Genomic DNA, 17,842 nt, shown 5'->3' with positions numbered 1-17,842 from the left:
CCCAGATTTCAGAGGGATTAAGGATAAGGACACAGCAGGACTTGGTGCCTGAGTGATGAAGGGCAGGGGTCAAGGAAAGAGAAGAGTCAAGGATGCCTTGGAGATAGAGTGCTTGGAAGACTGCATAAGTGTTCTTGTCACCATGTAGGCCACGATCACAAGGAATATGTTTTGGGAAGGGGAGTAGCATCTGGATGTATTGGGGGAAAAGGGGAAGGGGAGGGAGTGGGAAAGGGTGGAGAGAGATGAGGCACTTGGATCGGAACAGGCCACCTATCAGGAATCCTTGCACATTCTAAGACTGCATTACATGTTTGTTCAATCAGTAGATGGGTGTGGACAGTCAGCAGGCAAATACTTTACTAAAGCTCAGTGGCATTCCAAGTGTCAGCTAGACTGAAGAGATAATTGTGGCCTATACATCAGCAGCAAATACATGTCTGTTTACTTACTGACCATTTTAGAAAATCTGTGGTGTAATCAGATAGACAGGTTTAAGGCTTATTAGGCATGTTTACTTCTGTAAGATGTTGAAAATGAGCCCATTCAACCAAAAAGTCATTATGAATCTACTTATGTAAAGCAATTTTTCTGGGTTCTTTAAGGGATAGAGAGATAAATTAGACACAGACTCTGCTCTCATGGAGCTTGTACAAATCTAAAATGGATAAAATTTGGGGAGATTTAAATTTTGGTAACATGTAAAGAATTTATTCATAATTTCCAAAAAGCAAAATTAGCCTCAAAATTTTTCTAGTAACAAAATAAGTCTAAACCTTGTTTCCATGTATGATAAGAAATGTATTATTGCATTGCAATGAAATAAAAGTATGAGTGAAATTTTTGATAAATTTAAATAATTGCAAGTGAAAATCTTACTAGTCATTAATAGCCCCTCTTCTGTGTTGTTCTTAAAGTACATGATTACACAGCTTAGCAGCAATAAAGGAATTGAATTTTGTCTTTTGTATGTAGCACAAAGTTGCCCTTCTTCCCATCCAGGTTTATGATATAGCAATAAATTGGAGCCTTTTAATGAAAACCTGTGAAATAATCCATTTTTCATTACTGGGATGTCTTTTCTTGGCAATCAAAACATAGACGAGAAAACACAGATCTCACTCACAGCCTCAGAAAGAGTCATAGGTTTGAAGAAGGAGAGGGACAACAAACCAAAATGTTGGCACTCCTTCTTCAGTTTCTAGATCCTTCTGTGGAAAGATGTGTTTTCGTAAGACCCAGACAGAATTCATTTCCATAGAGCATTTTTAATGGCTCCTGTCAGAACAAAACAGCTGGGAAACATATGGTATCCATTTCCCTGTATCACTTGGAAAAAATTTCACATGTAAATAAAGCCAACATAAAAGAGTAGCCCTTTGAACCTACGACCTTATATAACACATAAATATATTGGTACAATGCACTCGTTGTATTGACCTACTAAGTTATGTGGCTTTAAATTTTTTTATTACCTTCTGAGATGCATATTTTCTAGAGGTTCCAAAGAAATCAAGGTAATTGGCAAAATATTACCAAATATACTCAGTAATAAGAGTGTATCTCAGAAATGTCTATGAGTATGTATATACATTTTTTTCCATTTTATTTAAAGTCTTGCAGAAAGTTGATGAATAAAATTAAAGGCATATTTACATCTTATAAACTCTATGTCCACTATCTCTGCTGTTTTAATTAAATAAGTAACCATGTGTTCTTGAAGAGAGAAAGGCTTGGCAGAAATTTCTGGCAGACATTAATTTTTCATGGCTTTATATTTTTAGAGAGAAAAGGTCACATAAAAGATAGAAAACTTTTACATTTATAAGAGACCAACTGGAATTAGTCTGTGCCTTTGCATATTTACATTTCATAAATAACTTTAGCAAATTGAGCTCTTACTGGTGATTATCACTCCACTGAGTTTATTAACAGGATTTTGTCCCCTGTGAAATTAAACTGTAAATCCCTCAGAAGGATGCACTTTGTACATTTTAGAAGATTTAATGTGTTATGCAAAGTGAGATTCAAATTCACATACTAGCATTTGTTAATTGTCTGATCTATGCCAAGCACTGTGTACAACTAAGAACTAGAGCCAACAAAAGGGGAAAAAAGCAGCAGCCTAAGACCATCTAGATACCTTCCTTCCCTTCTGGAACATTCTCTTCTACATTACTTATTGGAGAGAATCCAGCCCTCCTTCCACAGCTCATAGTATTCTCTTCTTAGATTCTAAAAAGTCAGAGCCAGAAAGGTCTGAGAAGTGGACTGCACAGTGCAGACCCTTGCAAACCTCATGCAAAGTTGTGGTCAGTTTCAGGGAAAGAACTCACAGATAGTTATATAGCATTCAGGTTCAGAGCACTCACTCTCATCCCCTTAGCTTCATTCAAGAACTTCTCTGAATCCTTTTAGAACATACCCCAGCAGGAAGAAGAATGACCAGTAGCTTAAATTTAGGGAACTTTAATAATGTATGTTCCACTTTCACCCTAAGAGTCAGTCACAGCCAAGGGCTATTGCAGAAGTTACAGATGTGAATATACACCCATCTTATGTTCTTTTTTCCTTTAGTTGTTCCCAGTAGCAAAGAACACACACATACACATGCTTTTCACTTGTTGTTTCAGAAGAGAAGAGGTAAATGGAAGGTCCCTAGCTGTAGGGCATGCCCCCTGAAATCTCATCCTTTGATGGGGGATGATAGGAACTATGTGGCAGGGAACTAGGAACCCATAAATCAGTGACTTGCAAGTTTCCAAGGGTACTGGGTCATCTTTTATCTAGCAGGGGAGTGGCACGGGAGGAAGCAGTATAATCATGGCTGAGGAGACTGTTGTTGCTCCATCTGCTTGCCCCAAGAGAAGGCACCAGGCAGCCTCTCATAACTAGGAGAGATGGTTCTTATCTTTCACCTCCAGGTGTGTCTGACTGTTTCACTTTCTACTCTATCACAACCAGACACTTACTCAAATGCAAACCAACACACAACCTTTATCCAAACTTTGCACAGAAATTAGAAAAAATAACCAGTCTGCCTAACCCATCTTCTTTTCAGAACTTTCTTACCCTGTTTATTTCCAGCCTTCTCAACAATGGAGGGCAGTATTGAATCTTAAAGAACATGTTCTGTTGTGAAGTGTTAGTGCATTCTGTCACTGTGTCATATGTCAGAAAGCACCATGAAATGCTGCTGCATGATAGTTGACCAGGTACTTTGACCAAGGTGGGGTTAACTCAACCAAGTCTTGTCTCCCACAGGCCTTTCAGCTCCTGAGCACTGCATTCCTTCCTATTCTTTCCCTAATCCACTTAATGGCACACCTAGGGAGTCACTCAGCAGATCATAGTTTGCATTTGCTCAATATTAAATAATATGCCCCTTCTTTACATGGGACTTCTTATGCATTAGGGGTGTATGTGGACATGCACGCTAATGTGTGTGCATGTGTGCATACAGCATACATCCCTTTTCTTCCTAAATTAGTTTGGAATTTTGTTTTTGTTTTGTTTTGTTTTTTTGAAACGGAGTCTCGCTCTGTCACCCAGGCTGGAGTGCAGTGGCGCGATCTCGACTCACTGCAAGCTCTGTAGTTTGGAAATTTATTTAACACTGAAAATCGGCCGGGCGCGGTGGCTCACGCCTGTAATCCCAGCACTTTGGGAGGCCGAGGCGGGCGGATCACAAGGTCAGGAGATCGAGACCACGGTGAAACCCCGTCTCTACTAAAAATACAAAAAATTAGCCGGGCGCGGTGGCGGGCGCCTGTAGTCCCAGCTACTCAGGAGGCTGAGGCAGGAGAATGGCGTAAACCCAGGAGGCGGAGCTTGCAGTGAGCCGAGATCGCGCCACTGCACTCCAGCCTGGGCGACAGAGCGAGACTCCGTCTCAAAAAAAAAAAAAAAAAAAAAAAAATCTTATTCTCTAATCTTGTTTTTCAGGGTGATGACAAATATATAAATATTGCCAGGGAGGTAGATCTATCCGGGGAATAAACCTAAATACTTATCTGGGGTTGCTTCCTTAGCTGTTTACCATTACCATTATTATTACTTTAATTAATTTTGAGTCAATATGTTATAACTTTCTTTGATTATTCGTTGTTTTCCAATGGTAAGTTTGATTTTTTTTGTTCTATCGATATGCACTCTCTGTAAGTCATCCTCATGCACAGAGCCTTAATTTGAACATAGCGTGAATGAACCACATCTACCTGCATAGCCAAGATGTGTTCAGCATTCCAAATTAATAGCTTCCTATTTTAATTTTTTAAAAACAGTTTCTAGCTCTAGCTGGAATTGTGGCATCTCAACTCTCATTACAAACACGCAAAAGCCCACAGGAATCGCTGATGTGTACAGTAAGTTCCGCCCAGTGAAGCGGGTTTCGCCACTGAAACATCAGCCAGAGACTCTGGAGAACAATGAAAGTGATGACCAAAAGAACCAGAAAGTGGTTGAGTACCAGAAAGGGGGTGAGTCTGACCTGGGCCCCCAGCCTGAGGAGCTCAGCCCTGGAGATGGAGTGGGTGGGCCACCAGGTAAGAGCTCTGAGCCCAGCACATCGCTGGGCGAACTGGAGCACTACGACCTCGACATGGATGAGATTCTGGATGTGCCTTATATTAAATCCAGTCAGCAGCTTGCCTCTTTTACCAAGGTGACTTCAGAAAAAAGAATTTTGGGCTTATGCACAACCATCAATGGCCTTTCTGGCAAAGCCTGCTCTACAGGAAGTTCTGAGAGCTCATCATCCAACATGGCACCATTTTGTGTTCTTTCTCCTGTGAAAAGCCCTCACTTGAGAAAAGCATCAGCTGTCATCCGCGACCAGCACAAGCTGGCCACTGAAGAAACCGAGATCTCACCTCCTCTGGTTAAATGTGGCTCTGCATATGAGCCTGAAAACCAGAGTAAAGACTTCCTAAACAAGACATTTAGTGATCCTCATGGTCGAAAAGTTGAGAAGACAACACCAGACTGCCAGCTCAGGGCCTTCCACCTGCAATCCTCAGCAGCAGAATCCAAACCAGAAGAGCAGGTCAGTGGCCTGAACTGGACCAGCTCCCAAGGCCCAGAAGAAAGGAGTGAGTATCTGAAAAAAGTAAAAAGCATCTTGAACATTGTTAAAGAAGGACAGATCTCTCTCCTGGTAAGTATAATCTAATTCAGTATACATGTCAATAGACTGGAGACTCCTTTTTTATCAGCTGCATTCGTTAGTAACAGAAAGATGCTGCATTTGTTTTGGTTCTTACTTAATCTTTACTTGTGGCTTTAGTTGGGAGATGTGACCTTTTGAGTTTTAAAATAAGAAGTTATGAGGTTAATACAGGGAAAACAAATGGCTAGAGAGTGAGTGTTATTTCATTTTAACTTTGCATGAATTCAACTGAAAAGAAGACTCAATCTCAAACAAAGAGAGCCCGGCACTTTCTTTAACTTGAATCTTAATGTCTTTCTTTTTGCTTTTCAAATGGTTCCCAATGCTCTCATGCAGTTATTTGTGGGGATGTCAATTCTTGGCTGATGGTGGACCTGCCGGATATGTAAACAGAGGGTCTTCTGTTTTGTCCTGATCATTATTCAGAAGAGTTGGACAAGGTTGTTTGAAAAGCATTTGTAGATAGAAGCTTACCCAAGAGCTTCATTGCCCTCTGACCCAGGTGGAGTTTTTACTTACTTCCAGCTCTGCATGTCTAGGGAGCATGAAGCTTTTCCAAAGACTCTAGAAACAGAGTAACATGATGTAAGAAAAGTCTGTTCTGCTTAGGCTCAGAGAGAGCTAAACTTAAATAGCACTCCATCTGCCTACATTGTTCTTTTCTGGCTTCCAGACTTGGATCAAACAGTAGCAAGCGTGGGCTCATACTATGATGCTAATTAAAGTCTCATTCAGGAAAATCATCACATCTTGGCAATGTGATTCTACTTACTGTAAAGCCATGCATACTTAAGTACAATATACTTGCTCTATTATCACAAATACTATTGTGATAGGGTGATATAATTGAATAATTTTATGAAATAAAGTAGTAGTAGTATTTTCTCCTGAAAATGTCTTTTCAATTTTCCTGGCTCTTCCCGCTAATTCTCTTTGGTTCATTCCTTTCTTTTGTCTTTCTTATGTTTTCATGTTTCTCAAATGCTAACAACACCTCTCAGTTCACCCAAAAATCTCTATCAACTAGTTCATAGTCAAGGGACAAAACTTCACTAGAGATGAGAAAACCGAAGCCATGTAGCCTCCAGATACCAGCAGTCATCAGGTAGTTTGCCAAAGCCAGTTCTCTACAATCCAAGGCAAAATAAGCAGGTAGAAACAAATAGTTCATTCATTCAACAAACCTAAAACAGGAAATAAAACCCAGCCCCAACCCTCAAGGACTTCACAATCAAGTAGGGGAGACAGACAAGGAACCTGACAATTACTGTAAATGTCATTATAGTTGTTTAGAAAGCCAGCTTGAAGCCTCCACACCTCATTGGCCCTAGCCCTGTTGCCATGTCTCATATGAAGATCTGTCTCTTGAGAACTCATGTTCTAAAGCATATTGTAACAAAGAATAATAGCAAGATACTCTGATTTATTAGATCCCCAAGGCTGCCACCAGAACTTCTATAAGCTCATTTCTTCTTTCCAGTGCCCAGAGAAAAACACCCACAGGGTCTTGCTCTGATTTATTGACTTGGGTTTTCTAATCTTACTATTTATACAGCCACACCTAGCTGCAGACAATCTAGACAAAATTCACGATGAAAATGGAAACAATCTATTACATATTGCGGCATCACAGGGACATGCAGAGTGTCTACAGCACCTCACTTCTTTGATGGGAGAAGACTGCCTCAATGAGCGCAACACTGAGAAGTTGACTCCAGCAGGCCTGGCCATTAAGGTGACTGGTTGGGGGCTGGAACCTCCGCAGCTAGAAGTCGGATTTCTATTTTTTTTAAGATTCCTTGTGAGCTAAAGTGTTGGAAGGGAGAGAAGAGAGTGATTTGTCAAGCAAAGAGCAAATGAACATACTGCATTTAAGAGAGTAAACATTTCAGTCACTGCTTTGAGATTTTGAGACTAAATTCCCAGTTTTTGTCAATCTGCTACTAAAGAGAAAGGAAAATGATATGTTGTGGTTCTAAGAACTTTTGTTATTCATAGGGATTGCAATTTAGCTTCTTAACCACACCTGGATCTATCAGAGACTCTCATTTCTTCTTGAATAATGAGCAAGATAAATGTGGGGAAGGTGTATTTTTAAGGATGCTAGCACTCGGGAGTATTTCAGATCACAAAGTGGGGTCTTAATGGATCACATCTGAAGTTTAAGTGTCTTCAGTATCAAGAATTTTTTAGAGTATCAGTGCCGAGTTTGAGTTTAGCTCTTACAGAGCACAGTGTGCTGTCAAAAACTACACAAATTAATGTCAACTGGGATAGAGTTAAAACCTAGAAACTGTGAGACAAGAAAACATGGACTTTTATAGCACTGCAGCAAGTGCCTCTGCAAAATATAGTACATCACTAGAAGATTAGCTATTCAACTAAAATTACCTAAAAGATCTTTGGCAAGTAAATGTAGAATCCAATCGTATTTATTAAAAAGCCAGAAGTGACATTCAGGGAAATATAGTACATCTTGTACTTTTGCATATGTATTTTGCTTTACATAATAGTTGTGTCTTCTAAAAGCTGAATAATCATAATTTTTATAAATGAAGTTATATTGAAATTGATGAGGGGAATTTGTTAGAGAAACCTACATGTCACTAAAGAACATTACATTTAAAAAAATATCAACTGCTGTTCTACCTGAATATATTTTTTATGCAACCCTGATTTTTGTGTATTTTTAATTTGATGATTCAGCAAATGTTTATACATTAAAAATAATTTCCATTTTATTTAATTTTGCTCAGTTAAGCAAAGTAATTAGGTATACTTCAAATCTGGTGTAGAAAATAATTTTTAAACAAAATAAATCTATGACCCTTGTGGGTATCATTTTCCTTTGGTTGTAAATGATATGATGTCGAATTAAGAACTAAACTGCAAGCAGCTATCATTAAGAAAGACAGAACTAAACTACAGGCAGCTATCATGAAGAAAGATAAGTCAAATGTAAAGTCAAGATTTAATATAGTTGAGCTTAACAAAGTGTACCAAGTTTACTAGGTACTGTGTTTGGTGGCTAGCAATACAAAGTTGTGTAAGTCATGGTCCCTACTTTTAAGGAGCTAATAGCTAGTGGAGAAGACCGCTAAGTTATCAGTAACACAAGTACAGGATGGCAAATTTGGGACACAGTCCTGTGACAGAGTCCTGTAGGCATCAGTGAGTATGTGTCAGTGATGAATAAAATATTCTTGCAGTGCCAATGAGTGTTAAGATTTGCCGTCCTGTTTTAGTGTTTATAAAATGCAGTTCTCATTAGTCTTCCTAATGGTAGATTATTTATATAGGTAGATGACAAGAATTTTTTTAAATTTATATGCCCTAGGGCTTGTTTTGATAGATTAAAAATCTCTGAGTAGAAGGTACATAAGAAAGTTAGTGGTCATTACGCCAGTCTTCAGCGTAAACACCTTCTATGATATCCATATTAAGTGTTAATTCATTCTTATATTCCTACTGTCAACATAAGATCGCCATCATTCAGTCAGTGTGCAAACTTAAAGAGCAGTTTTGTTTTTCCTTTTAATCAAAAAGATTTCAAACCCATAAGACTCAAAAACTTTTACAAGTTTGAGGTCTCAGGCTTTTCATACTTTACTTCCAGGCAATGATTTGAATGTTCTATTCCTTTATTCTAGAATTTACAAAAGCAGTAAATACAAATATTTTGTAACAAGTGCTCCCCTCTTTAGAAATCTGTCCTGACACATATTTTGTCTCAGTCCATTCAGTGTATTTTGATGAACATTGATGACATTGAAAGAGTCCTAAAGAGTCATCATTTTGTTTTAGGACCTTGTTTTGAACACCAGTAAACAACTAGTGGTGTTTTTTTTACCTCATTAAGCACAGTTTTGAGGGCTCCATTTGTACCAACTTTGTTAGACAGAAGCTGCTAACATAATATGACTTGGCTGACAGGAAGCAGAGTCAGGGATAAGGTATCAAATAGAAAGATTACCTGAGAACAGGGGCTTTGAAGTCATATCAGGGCTTAAGAACATCTCCCTCACTATTAAACTCCTGGAATGGAACATAATAAATTCTGCCAGTTACGTACAGAATTTATTGACTACTTCTGGGATACCCAAAAGTAGATACTGTAGGAGTTCAGGGTATTATTGAGTTTTCTTTAGAAATGATTAAGTAAAGTAATTGGAAAGAAATATTTCTAAAAGGTGAGAGCAGTCTGTTTTCTAAAACAGGAGAGAAGAAGAAGTTATTTTAAGACTTAGTCTAGGAATGAAATAATCTTAATTCCCTTTTCACTTCTCATTCAGTCCTTTTGATTAAGCCAAAAAGCCAAGTGTCCATTTGGGAATAACATGACTTCAAACACATAACCTTACTGATACCCATACTGATCAGTATGGTTGCTATTCCTTTCTTCATTTAGAGGAATGAAGCACATTGTATTAGTGTGTTAGTAGTTTTTTGTTTTTAATCCTGGTAGGAAACATTTGGCATGTTCCAATTGTGAAATTTAAGGAAAGTGTGTAATTAATGGATTATATATAAAAGGATGGTTGAGGGTAAGGGAATTCGTAAAGGAAAGTGCAATACTATGGGGTCTTTATTTAGCAACCAGTACACGGTTACCTCCCCAAAACTGGGAAAGGGAAAGGAGTGGTTATAAGAACTTGAGGTAGAGAGGGCTGAGTACAAAGGACTAGCTTACTTTTGAGCTTTTTAAGGGACTCAGTTGGCCAATGGCAACCCCACAGAGAGGGCCTCAGATGCACTCTCCTTTCCTGATCTGCCACTGCTCTCCATCAGCCAGATCCAACCAGAGGGGCAGGGAGCCAACTCATACAGACCAACCTCCCAGGGCAAATACCTCAAGAGAATAGAATCTGCATGTGAATAGTTGGGAGTTCTATTATCCAAATGGAATAAAATGAAGAATGAGCAGATTACCTCATTGTCCTCCTTTTAGAATAGATTTTTACCCTTGAGCAGTTAAATGATAGAATTCTAAAATAAAGAGAAAGTAATCCTATTCTACTAATTTAAATGCTACCCTTGGTGAAGCCTCCCCTGGCTCCCTGCCAACCATACCTCTTTTCTCCTGGGCTAAAATCCCACAAGCTGCAAACTAGGAAGGCAGTTGAATGTTTCATTTGTCTGACAGAGTTATTGTGAGATCTAAGAGAGCATTCTAATAGAAGGTAACAAGTATTTTCTGCTTAGTAAGTTTACGTGCTTTATCTCATTTAATCTTCATGGTAACTCTATGAGGTAGTTACTATTATCCCTGGTATTTCACTGTTTCACAGTTAAGAAAATTGAGTATCAGAGAGGTAAAGTAATTTGTGTATGGTCTTGTAACTAAGTGGCAGATTAAGATTTAAATCCATATCACAATCTGGGTTTTAATCACTAGGAGATATATATCTGGGTTTATATATCATACTGCTCTATAAGTGGTAGGGAACATTTTCTGCAGATATGTATGGACTATATTGTAGCTATTTACATGACTTGATTGTTTTTTGAGAGAGGTTTAAGTTTGTCAAAATTATGAGAAATTTTTTAAAAATTATGAGGGTAAAAAATCCTCATAAACGACTATAAGAAAATCCTACTCTTTTTTTCTGCCTACTTTTACTTGACCCTAAAGGTCAAGAGGGTTGGTTTCCTTAAAAATGTAAAAGTTGAGGATATTTTACTTTCTGTGTCCATAGATATATTATTTGTATATGATAAAAGATAATTTCCCTTTTTAAAATTGTTTAGTATTTTACTAATTAAGATATTTACCACATCCCTTAATGAAATTTTTAATTTCAAATATGAGTTTACTGATTTTTCATTAACAAATATGATTATTTGAGGATTGGAAAACAGTTGTGCATCTTATGAAGCTTAATCGAAGAATACTGATTAACTAACCATACCATGTGTTGGCTTAGTTTTGAAACAACTAGAATGCTCATATGATGCTGGTGGTGATGTCAAGTGGGCAATCACTTTAGAAACTAGTTTGATGGCTTTTTATTAAGTCAAATATACAGCTACCATACGACTCAGAAATTCCATTATTTACCCAGGAGAAATAAAAGCATGTATTCACAAAAAATATTCATAGCAACTTTATTAATAATATCCCGTAAGTCGAAACAATCCACATGTCTATCGATAAGTTATTGGATAAATAAATTGTGGTATAATTCTACAATGAAATGCTTCTCAGCAAGAGAAAAGGAATAAATTACTGATACAAGCAGTAGCTTGAATGAGTCCCAAAGGCCTGCTATGTAAAAGAAGCCAGACACAAGAGTACATACACTAATCTATTGTGACAGAAATCTTATCAGTTGTCTGGGACGAAGGTGAGGAGGGTGAGAACCAAAGAATAACCAAAGAGTACTAGAACACTTCTAGGGGTAATGGAAATGTTCTTTGTCTTGATTGAAGTTATAGTTACAGGAGTATACATATTTGTCAAAATACATCAAACTGTATACTTTAAAAGATTATGTTTTATAGTATACAAATATACCTTACTAAAGTGAATTTAAAATAACTGATTACAATTATGAAAATGAACTTAAATAAAAATTCTGCAATTGATTTCGAGCCAAATCCACAGATGAGGAATGTAATAAGTGATATCTTTATATCATAAATATATTAAGCCAGATATAAATGCCAAAATTTATATGATTTCTTTCCTTGGTAAAATTACCATCTTCAATGTGTTTTTCAAACCTGAATTACCTTGAATTTCCATCTCTCTTTCTTTTTTAAAACCTAGAATGGTCAATTGGAGTGCGTGCGCTGGATGGTGAGTGAAACAGAAGCCATCGCAGAACTGAGTTGTTCTAAGGATTTTCCAAGCCTTATTCATTACGCAGGTTGCTATGGCCAGGTATGAAGGAGTTTTTTTAAGTATCTTGCCTTTATGTACCATATAATCTTCCTACTTTTTTATTATTAGTCCATCAAAATCCAAACATAGGAAATCATAGAAAATGTATCCAAAGGTATATAACTAATGATATTTGTTGTTGTTTTCTTTTTAATGAAAAAAAAGTTTACAACAGCCTAAATAAATACTCTATGACAGATGATGGATAATGAAGCTGCAGCCATTGATGACATTTTATGGGAAAATGTTCATTATATAGTACTAAACAAATATGTATGATATAAAACTGGTCCTATAATTTAGCACCAACTTTGAATTTTGGAGATAAAGAGAAATAGAAAATAATACTAAAAAGAAATATATCACAACACGTTTATAGTAGTTATCACTCAGAGGAGAAGTACAAGTGGCTTCGATTTTCTATTTTTTTAAATTTTTCAGTATTTTCCAAATTTTTTACAATAAACACATTTAACATTTATCAAAAGGAACAATGATACATTTCTTGAACCCAAAGTTAAAAGGAAAATCTTTATAAGATATTAATCAAGGCAGTCTCACTCAATTAAAGATGAGTAAGCACACTAACTAGATGGCTCTCCATTGCAATCAATTTTCACATTAGAAAATCCCAACATTAATTTGTGTACACAGATCACAATCCAGTGTTTGCAGTTAAAAAGAAAAATTACTACCTCCCTTTGGAGAATGTGACTGTGAATTATCTTTTTTAAAAATTGGAACCACAAAATACCAATCTCAGTCTTAAAAATAATAGTACTGTGTTAAAATAGATTTAATTGTATTTGTGGCAAAGAAAATTGCTTCTCATGCATTTAACTGTATTCCCTTTGGCTTCATAAACTTTCCCAGTAGAAGTAAACTGTGGCATTGTCAACAAGAGATTATGCTTTTTCAAGTATGACAATCTCAAGTTCAAAAAGTAGACAACACTATTACCGTAGTCTGTCTTTAGCAGGAGTCATGCTTAGGGATAGTTTATTTTGTGCCGTGGTAACTTCTACTAATGTGTGTGTGTGTGTGTAATATATATTACATAAAAACATGTTTTTATATGTTATATATACACATGTAAAATGTTTCCTATGTGTGCCAGGCACCATGCCATTGGATTTTGTGTACATTATCTAATTTATTCCTCAAAACAACCCTGTGAGAGCTTGTTGTGTTTATCCCCATTCCACAGATGAGGAGTCTGAAGAAAGAGAGTTACATGACTTGCACATGGTCTAATGGCTAGTAAGAGCAAAGACTAGATTTCAACTCAGGTTCTCTCACTTCAGGGCCAGATCCTGTTTTGTCCCCATTTGTATAGAAAATGTATGCAAATTGTTTGTAGAGGCACTGATACAGCTGAAGAAGACTTTTTTCTGCAGTTTTATCTAACAATACATTATAATATTTGGAGTACTTCACACTACTCACTGAAGAAATTTGCAACTGTACCAAATTTATGAAATGGAGAAAGGAGCAGGCCCAACATTAAAATTTGTAAAAGTCACTGTCTTTGAAATATTATACTTTGTGTTCTTTGTGCATTGTACTCCCTAGTTCCCATCCACAGTGTCCTGAAAACAATGATTAGTGGTTAATAAGGCATGATGTAAGGATGCCATTTTTTGCTTATGCAGATGCTCCCCAACTTAAAATGGTTCAGCTTACGATTTTTCGACTTTACAGTGGTGTGAAAGAGATATACAGTCAGTAGAAACCATACATCAGGTTTGAATTTTGATCATTTCCCAGACTAGTGATATACAGTATGATACTCTTGTGATGCTAGGCCATGGCAGCCACGCTCCCAATAGCCACGTGATCACAAGGGTAAACAACCAATACCCTACAGTGTATTAAATGTATTTTCTACTTAACAATATTTTCAACTTAGGATGGGTTTATCGGGTCATAACCCCATTGTAAGTCAAAGAACATCTATACTGGCAAAGAAGAGAATAGGATTTTCAAATGATCAGAAGAATTGGATCAATACTCATCTTCCTAATCATTTTGAGTCTAAAACAGAGTTTTATTTAATTGCGTGAATAGTTATTTCATGTCCCTGATTTCATTTGCTTATATTAAAACCTAAAAAGGAATTTTAAGTATCAGTGGAAAGGCTGCCTGCACTTTTGGTAGAGCTTGCCAAAGAAAAGGAGGAAAGAATTACATGGCCGTTCTGAGACTCTAAGTAAATAATTGGGTATTCGGCATTCTTTGTCTTGGGAAATGTTGATTATATATGCCAGTTTCTTTATTCAGCTCTCACAGCAGGTTTCTCATAATTTTGAAGCTATTGGGACTGAACAAAATAAAGTGCCCTTTTTCTGGGACTGGTTGGGTCACAGTGTGACTTACTTGGTGGGACTAGAGGAAAATATGGAAATTGGTGACCTGTTTGAAGAGCTGTGTCAAACGTTTGCTTCACGATAGTATCAATACTCAGGTTGTTATTTCAAGATGATATGCATTTTTTATGACCTAAAGTACAGCTCTGAGGGGGGCAGTCCAGCAGTGCCCTTAGGAGATCATTCTTACCCAACTGAAAAATGTAGAAGCCCATTAGAACTGCAAATGCTGTCCAGCCATCCTACATCCGCCACAGCCACTTATGTAACAGATAACCTGTGGAGATGCTGAACTTGGAACCATTACAAGCCTAATATTTTCACAAGGAAGACTGTTATTGAACAGTTTTCTAATGGATTCAGCACATGCAAGTTTTTCTACATCCAGCAGGCATTTGAGTGTGTCCCGGCTTTGTTTCTTCAGTAAATGCCCCTGGAAAGGATAGCACAGAGGAAAATTCCTCTCTTGGTTTATTTTACTTGCTCTCTGCCCTTCATATAGATTCCTAAAGAATGGGCTCCACGTGACTCCCAATTTGTGTCCTTTTTCTTGTAAAAATTACCTTTAAAGACTCTAGTACCGCAGGGTAGCCAACAATTTTTAGTGGTCTCCTGGAGTGATAGATCCCTGGGTGATAGGAATTGATTTTCTTCATCTTGACACATGAAGTCTCAGAGGGTGCAATTATTTCATTGCCTGACTGTACCTAGCAGAACTAGCCACAGGGAATGTGAAGGTGGAAGCCTCAGGGACACCCGAGAAACAAGCAGGGAGTGTCCTCAGATAGGCCTGCTTTGCTGGCCCTTGAGGAAGATGTTGCTGGCAAAACAATTGAGATGGAATTATCTCAATTCAAAGCTACTGCCTTGTAACTTGGGCTGTTTTATTCAAACGTGAAGGTTCAGGTTTTCTCTTCCAGGCTCTTCCAGCACAGCTTCCTGCCCTCCACTGCCTGGGAGCCTCTGCCTACTCTGCGTTGGTCATTAGTCCAGTGGACTCTATGTTACTTTCAACATCAAACCTGTGATTCCTTTTGTTTCTGAATCATTCATGTGACTTTTAGTCAGGAGATTCTTCCACAGAAACAATCTGCATCATGGTATTGAACATTTACTAAGAGCACCTTTGCCTACACTGTATTTATTATTCTGTACTTTAAATGTTTGCCCTAATACAGATTTTTTTTTAAGGGCACTTTTTGAAAAAAGAAAAGGCTGAGCAGTTCTTGCAAATGGTCATGAGCAGTGGTAGACATGCTGGTGATGGGGGTGTTCCCACAGGCTATGTTACTGTTGTTTTTCCACAATTTACTTTAAAAAGGAAAAATATTCCCCTGCCTTTATTGTTTTACTGTCATAGGGAAGTAAGTCGACAGTACTGAAAATGCTGCGATTGCAGATGAAAGCAAAATAGAAAAGTCTTTGATTAGCACTCATGTATCTGCTCTCCAAGTTCTGATCTTGACAAAGCATAACTGACAAGGAGCCCCACAAACCCACAGACTTGACAGGCAGTTAACTCTGATTTCTTTGACTCAAGGGGCACAAAGGGAGCACGTCCTTTACAGAGTCAGGGGTCATAAGGGGATGTGCAATTGTGGATATCCATACTCAAAAGACAGAAAACAGAGTCATGAAGAACATTGGTTCATATGGCAAACTCTCCATTGTCATCGTAACCTTACCACTTATACTAGTTCAATGGGTTAGATATTTTAGTTGTTTCTTTTGTGTTTTTTTTTAAGAGAGAAAATAAAAGAATAGACCTCCCTGGACCTCAGTTTCTTCATCTGTAAAGCGGAAATAATAGAATCTTCCTCACAGTGTTAATCTGAGGACTAAGTGAGAAAAGCCACATTGCCCAATCCATACTAGGCACTAGATGAATGTCGGCTGTTATGACTATTGAATGTCCTCCAACTTATTGTTTTTATCCCTATCAGTATTATTCAGTTTACTTATTTTACCATTAGTAATGTATAGGAGAAACTTGCAAAGGAATTATTAAGGCCATAACTTATTTAATCAATTCTTAGATGGACTTTATTTCACATTTACCATCTTTTGATTCTACGTATATGTTACAATACATGATATTATAAAATTATTGCTGACCTTTATTTTTTACATTTTTACATCTCAAAAACTGGAATAAATCTTGTAATTGATGGCATATTAGATTTGATAATCTATGATCACAAAGCTAACTCCTTTAAAACATGGATTGCCACACACTATAGAGATTTTATTGATACCAGCAATAAACCTGTGACATACTTCTCAAGTACATTTTTTATTAGAATTTGTCCAGCAAATCTCATAAATCACATGAGATAATTGCCTCTTTAAACAACTTGCATTGCCCTTAGGAACACATAAAATACAACATTACAACAGGTTAGCAAAACAGCAGAAAATCCCCAGAAGAGGAAACTGCTGAGGAAAATTACATGAGAGGAGTTTTCAGTCAGTAGATGAAGGTTGAATGGATAGATGGATATGTGGGTGGACAATGAAATGTAAGTTGGAGAGGCATTCTGGGAAACAAATGATACAGAAATCTTCATCCATGTGACTTCATTAGATATTCTCTGAAAGCAATACTTATGGGAAAATGGAGGTCTGAAGTTACAGCCGTCCTTTAACATCTCCTGCGTGTACATACACAGAGAGAACACACACTGAAGGGCTAAGAGGGGAGGGGGACACCATTACAAATGTATCTAATACACATTCACATTAACAAGCACCCTCTTAGCTGGAGAAAATAGCCATATTTGTTTTGCCCTTCTTAGGAGGTATTTTCAGATAGTCACTTTGAATTGTAGAACTGTGCATCTCCACAGGCATGGTCCCCAGAATCAGGGCAGGATTTGTCTGTGAGCAGATATTAAATATGCTTTTACCAAAACCAGAGACTCTAGCCATCTCCATGTTCCCCTCAAAAACCCTAAATTGTTTGTTGCTAGAAGACAAGATATATAGTCAACCCATCATTTGGGGGAGTACTTCTCTGCATCGTATAATGGAAGATTTTGGTTTCCATATCATATCTCAGTGGACAGGCCAATTGCACTTCTTATTTTAAATTCTTATGCTTATTCTTAAATTGTCCAACATAAAACCCAAGACTGGATTGGAGGTGATTGGAGGTGCTAGGCAAAACCTGTCTTGTTCTGAACAATCAAATAATGGTTCTTTCTTTATGTAAGTCTTGCATGTTGAATTGGTTAGAATCTTTCATTGTAAGGAAGAAGAGTTATCCATGCCTTCATAAGAAGGGAAGTCAGGCTATTGTAGCAATATAGGTTGAACCTGACTTGGAGACCCCTCAGGGGCCAAAGTAACTTTTGGCTCACACAGACCATATATGTCTTGTTCTCCCAGATTATCAAGTCCCTGAAAAGTCCAAGGTCTTAAACTCTC

General features: G+C 37.4%; 2 protein-coding genes across 7 annotated transcripts in view; both read left to right on the top strand.

Annotated features, from left to right (window-relative positions):
• Positions 1-17,842, top strand: part of SNX2 (sorting nexin 2) — a 488,692-nt gene that overhangs the window by 102,276 nt on the left and 368,574 nt on the right. The window lies entirely within an intron of this gene.
• Positions 1-17,842, top strand: part of SNCAIP (synuclein alpha interacting protein) — a 147,018-nt gene that overhangs the window by 102,608 nt on the left and 26,568 nt on the right. For all 6 annotated transcript variants that reach the window (XM_050795535.1, XM_050795538.1, XM_050795540.1 and 3 more), the window contains 3 exons: positions 4,284-5,155; positions 6,723-6,902; positions 11,937-12,050. In XM_050795535.1, coding sequence (XP_050651492.1) covers positions 4,284-5,155; positions 6,723-6,902; positions 11,937-12,050 — 1,166 coding nt within the window. The remainder of the gene's footprint in view (positions 1-4,283; positions 5,156-6,722; positions 6,903-11,936; positions 12,051-17,842) is intronic.

Source organism: Macaca thibetana, chromosome 6 (assembly GCF_024542745.1).
Source record: "Macaca thibetana thibetana isolate TM-01 chromosome 6, ASM2454274v1, whole genome shotgun sequence".
Lineage (NCBI taxonomy): Eukaryota > Metazoa > Chordata > Mammalia > Primates > Cercopithecidae > Macaca > Macaca thibetana.
The sequence above is the reverse complement of the archived record's forward strand: the minus strand, read 5'-3'. Positions and strand labels throughout refer to the sequence as shown.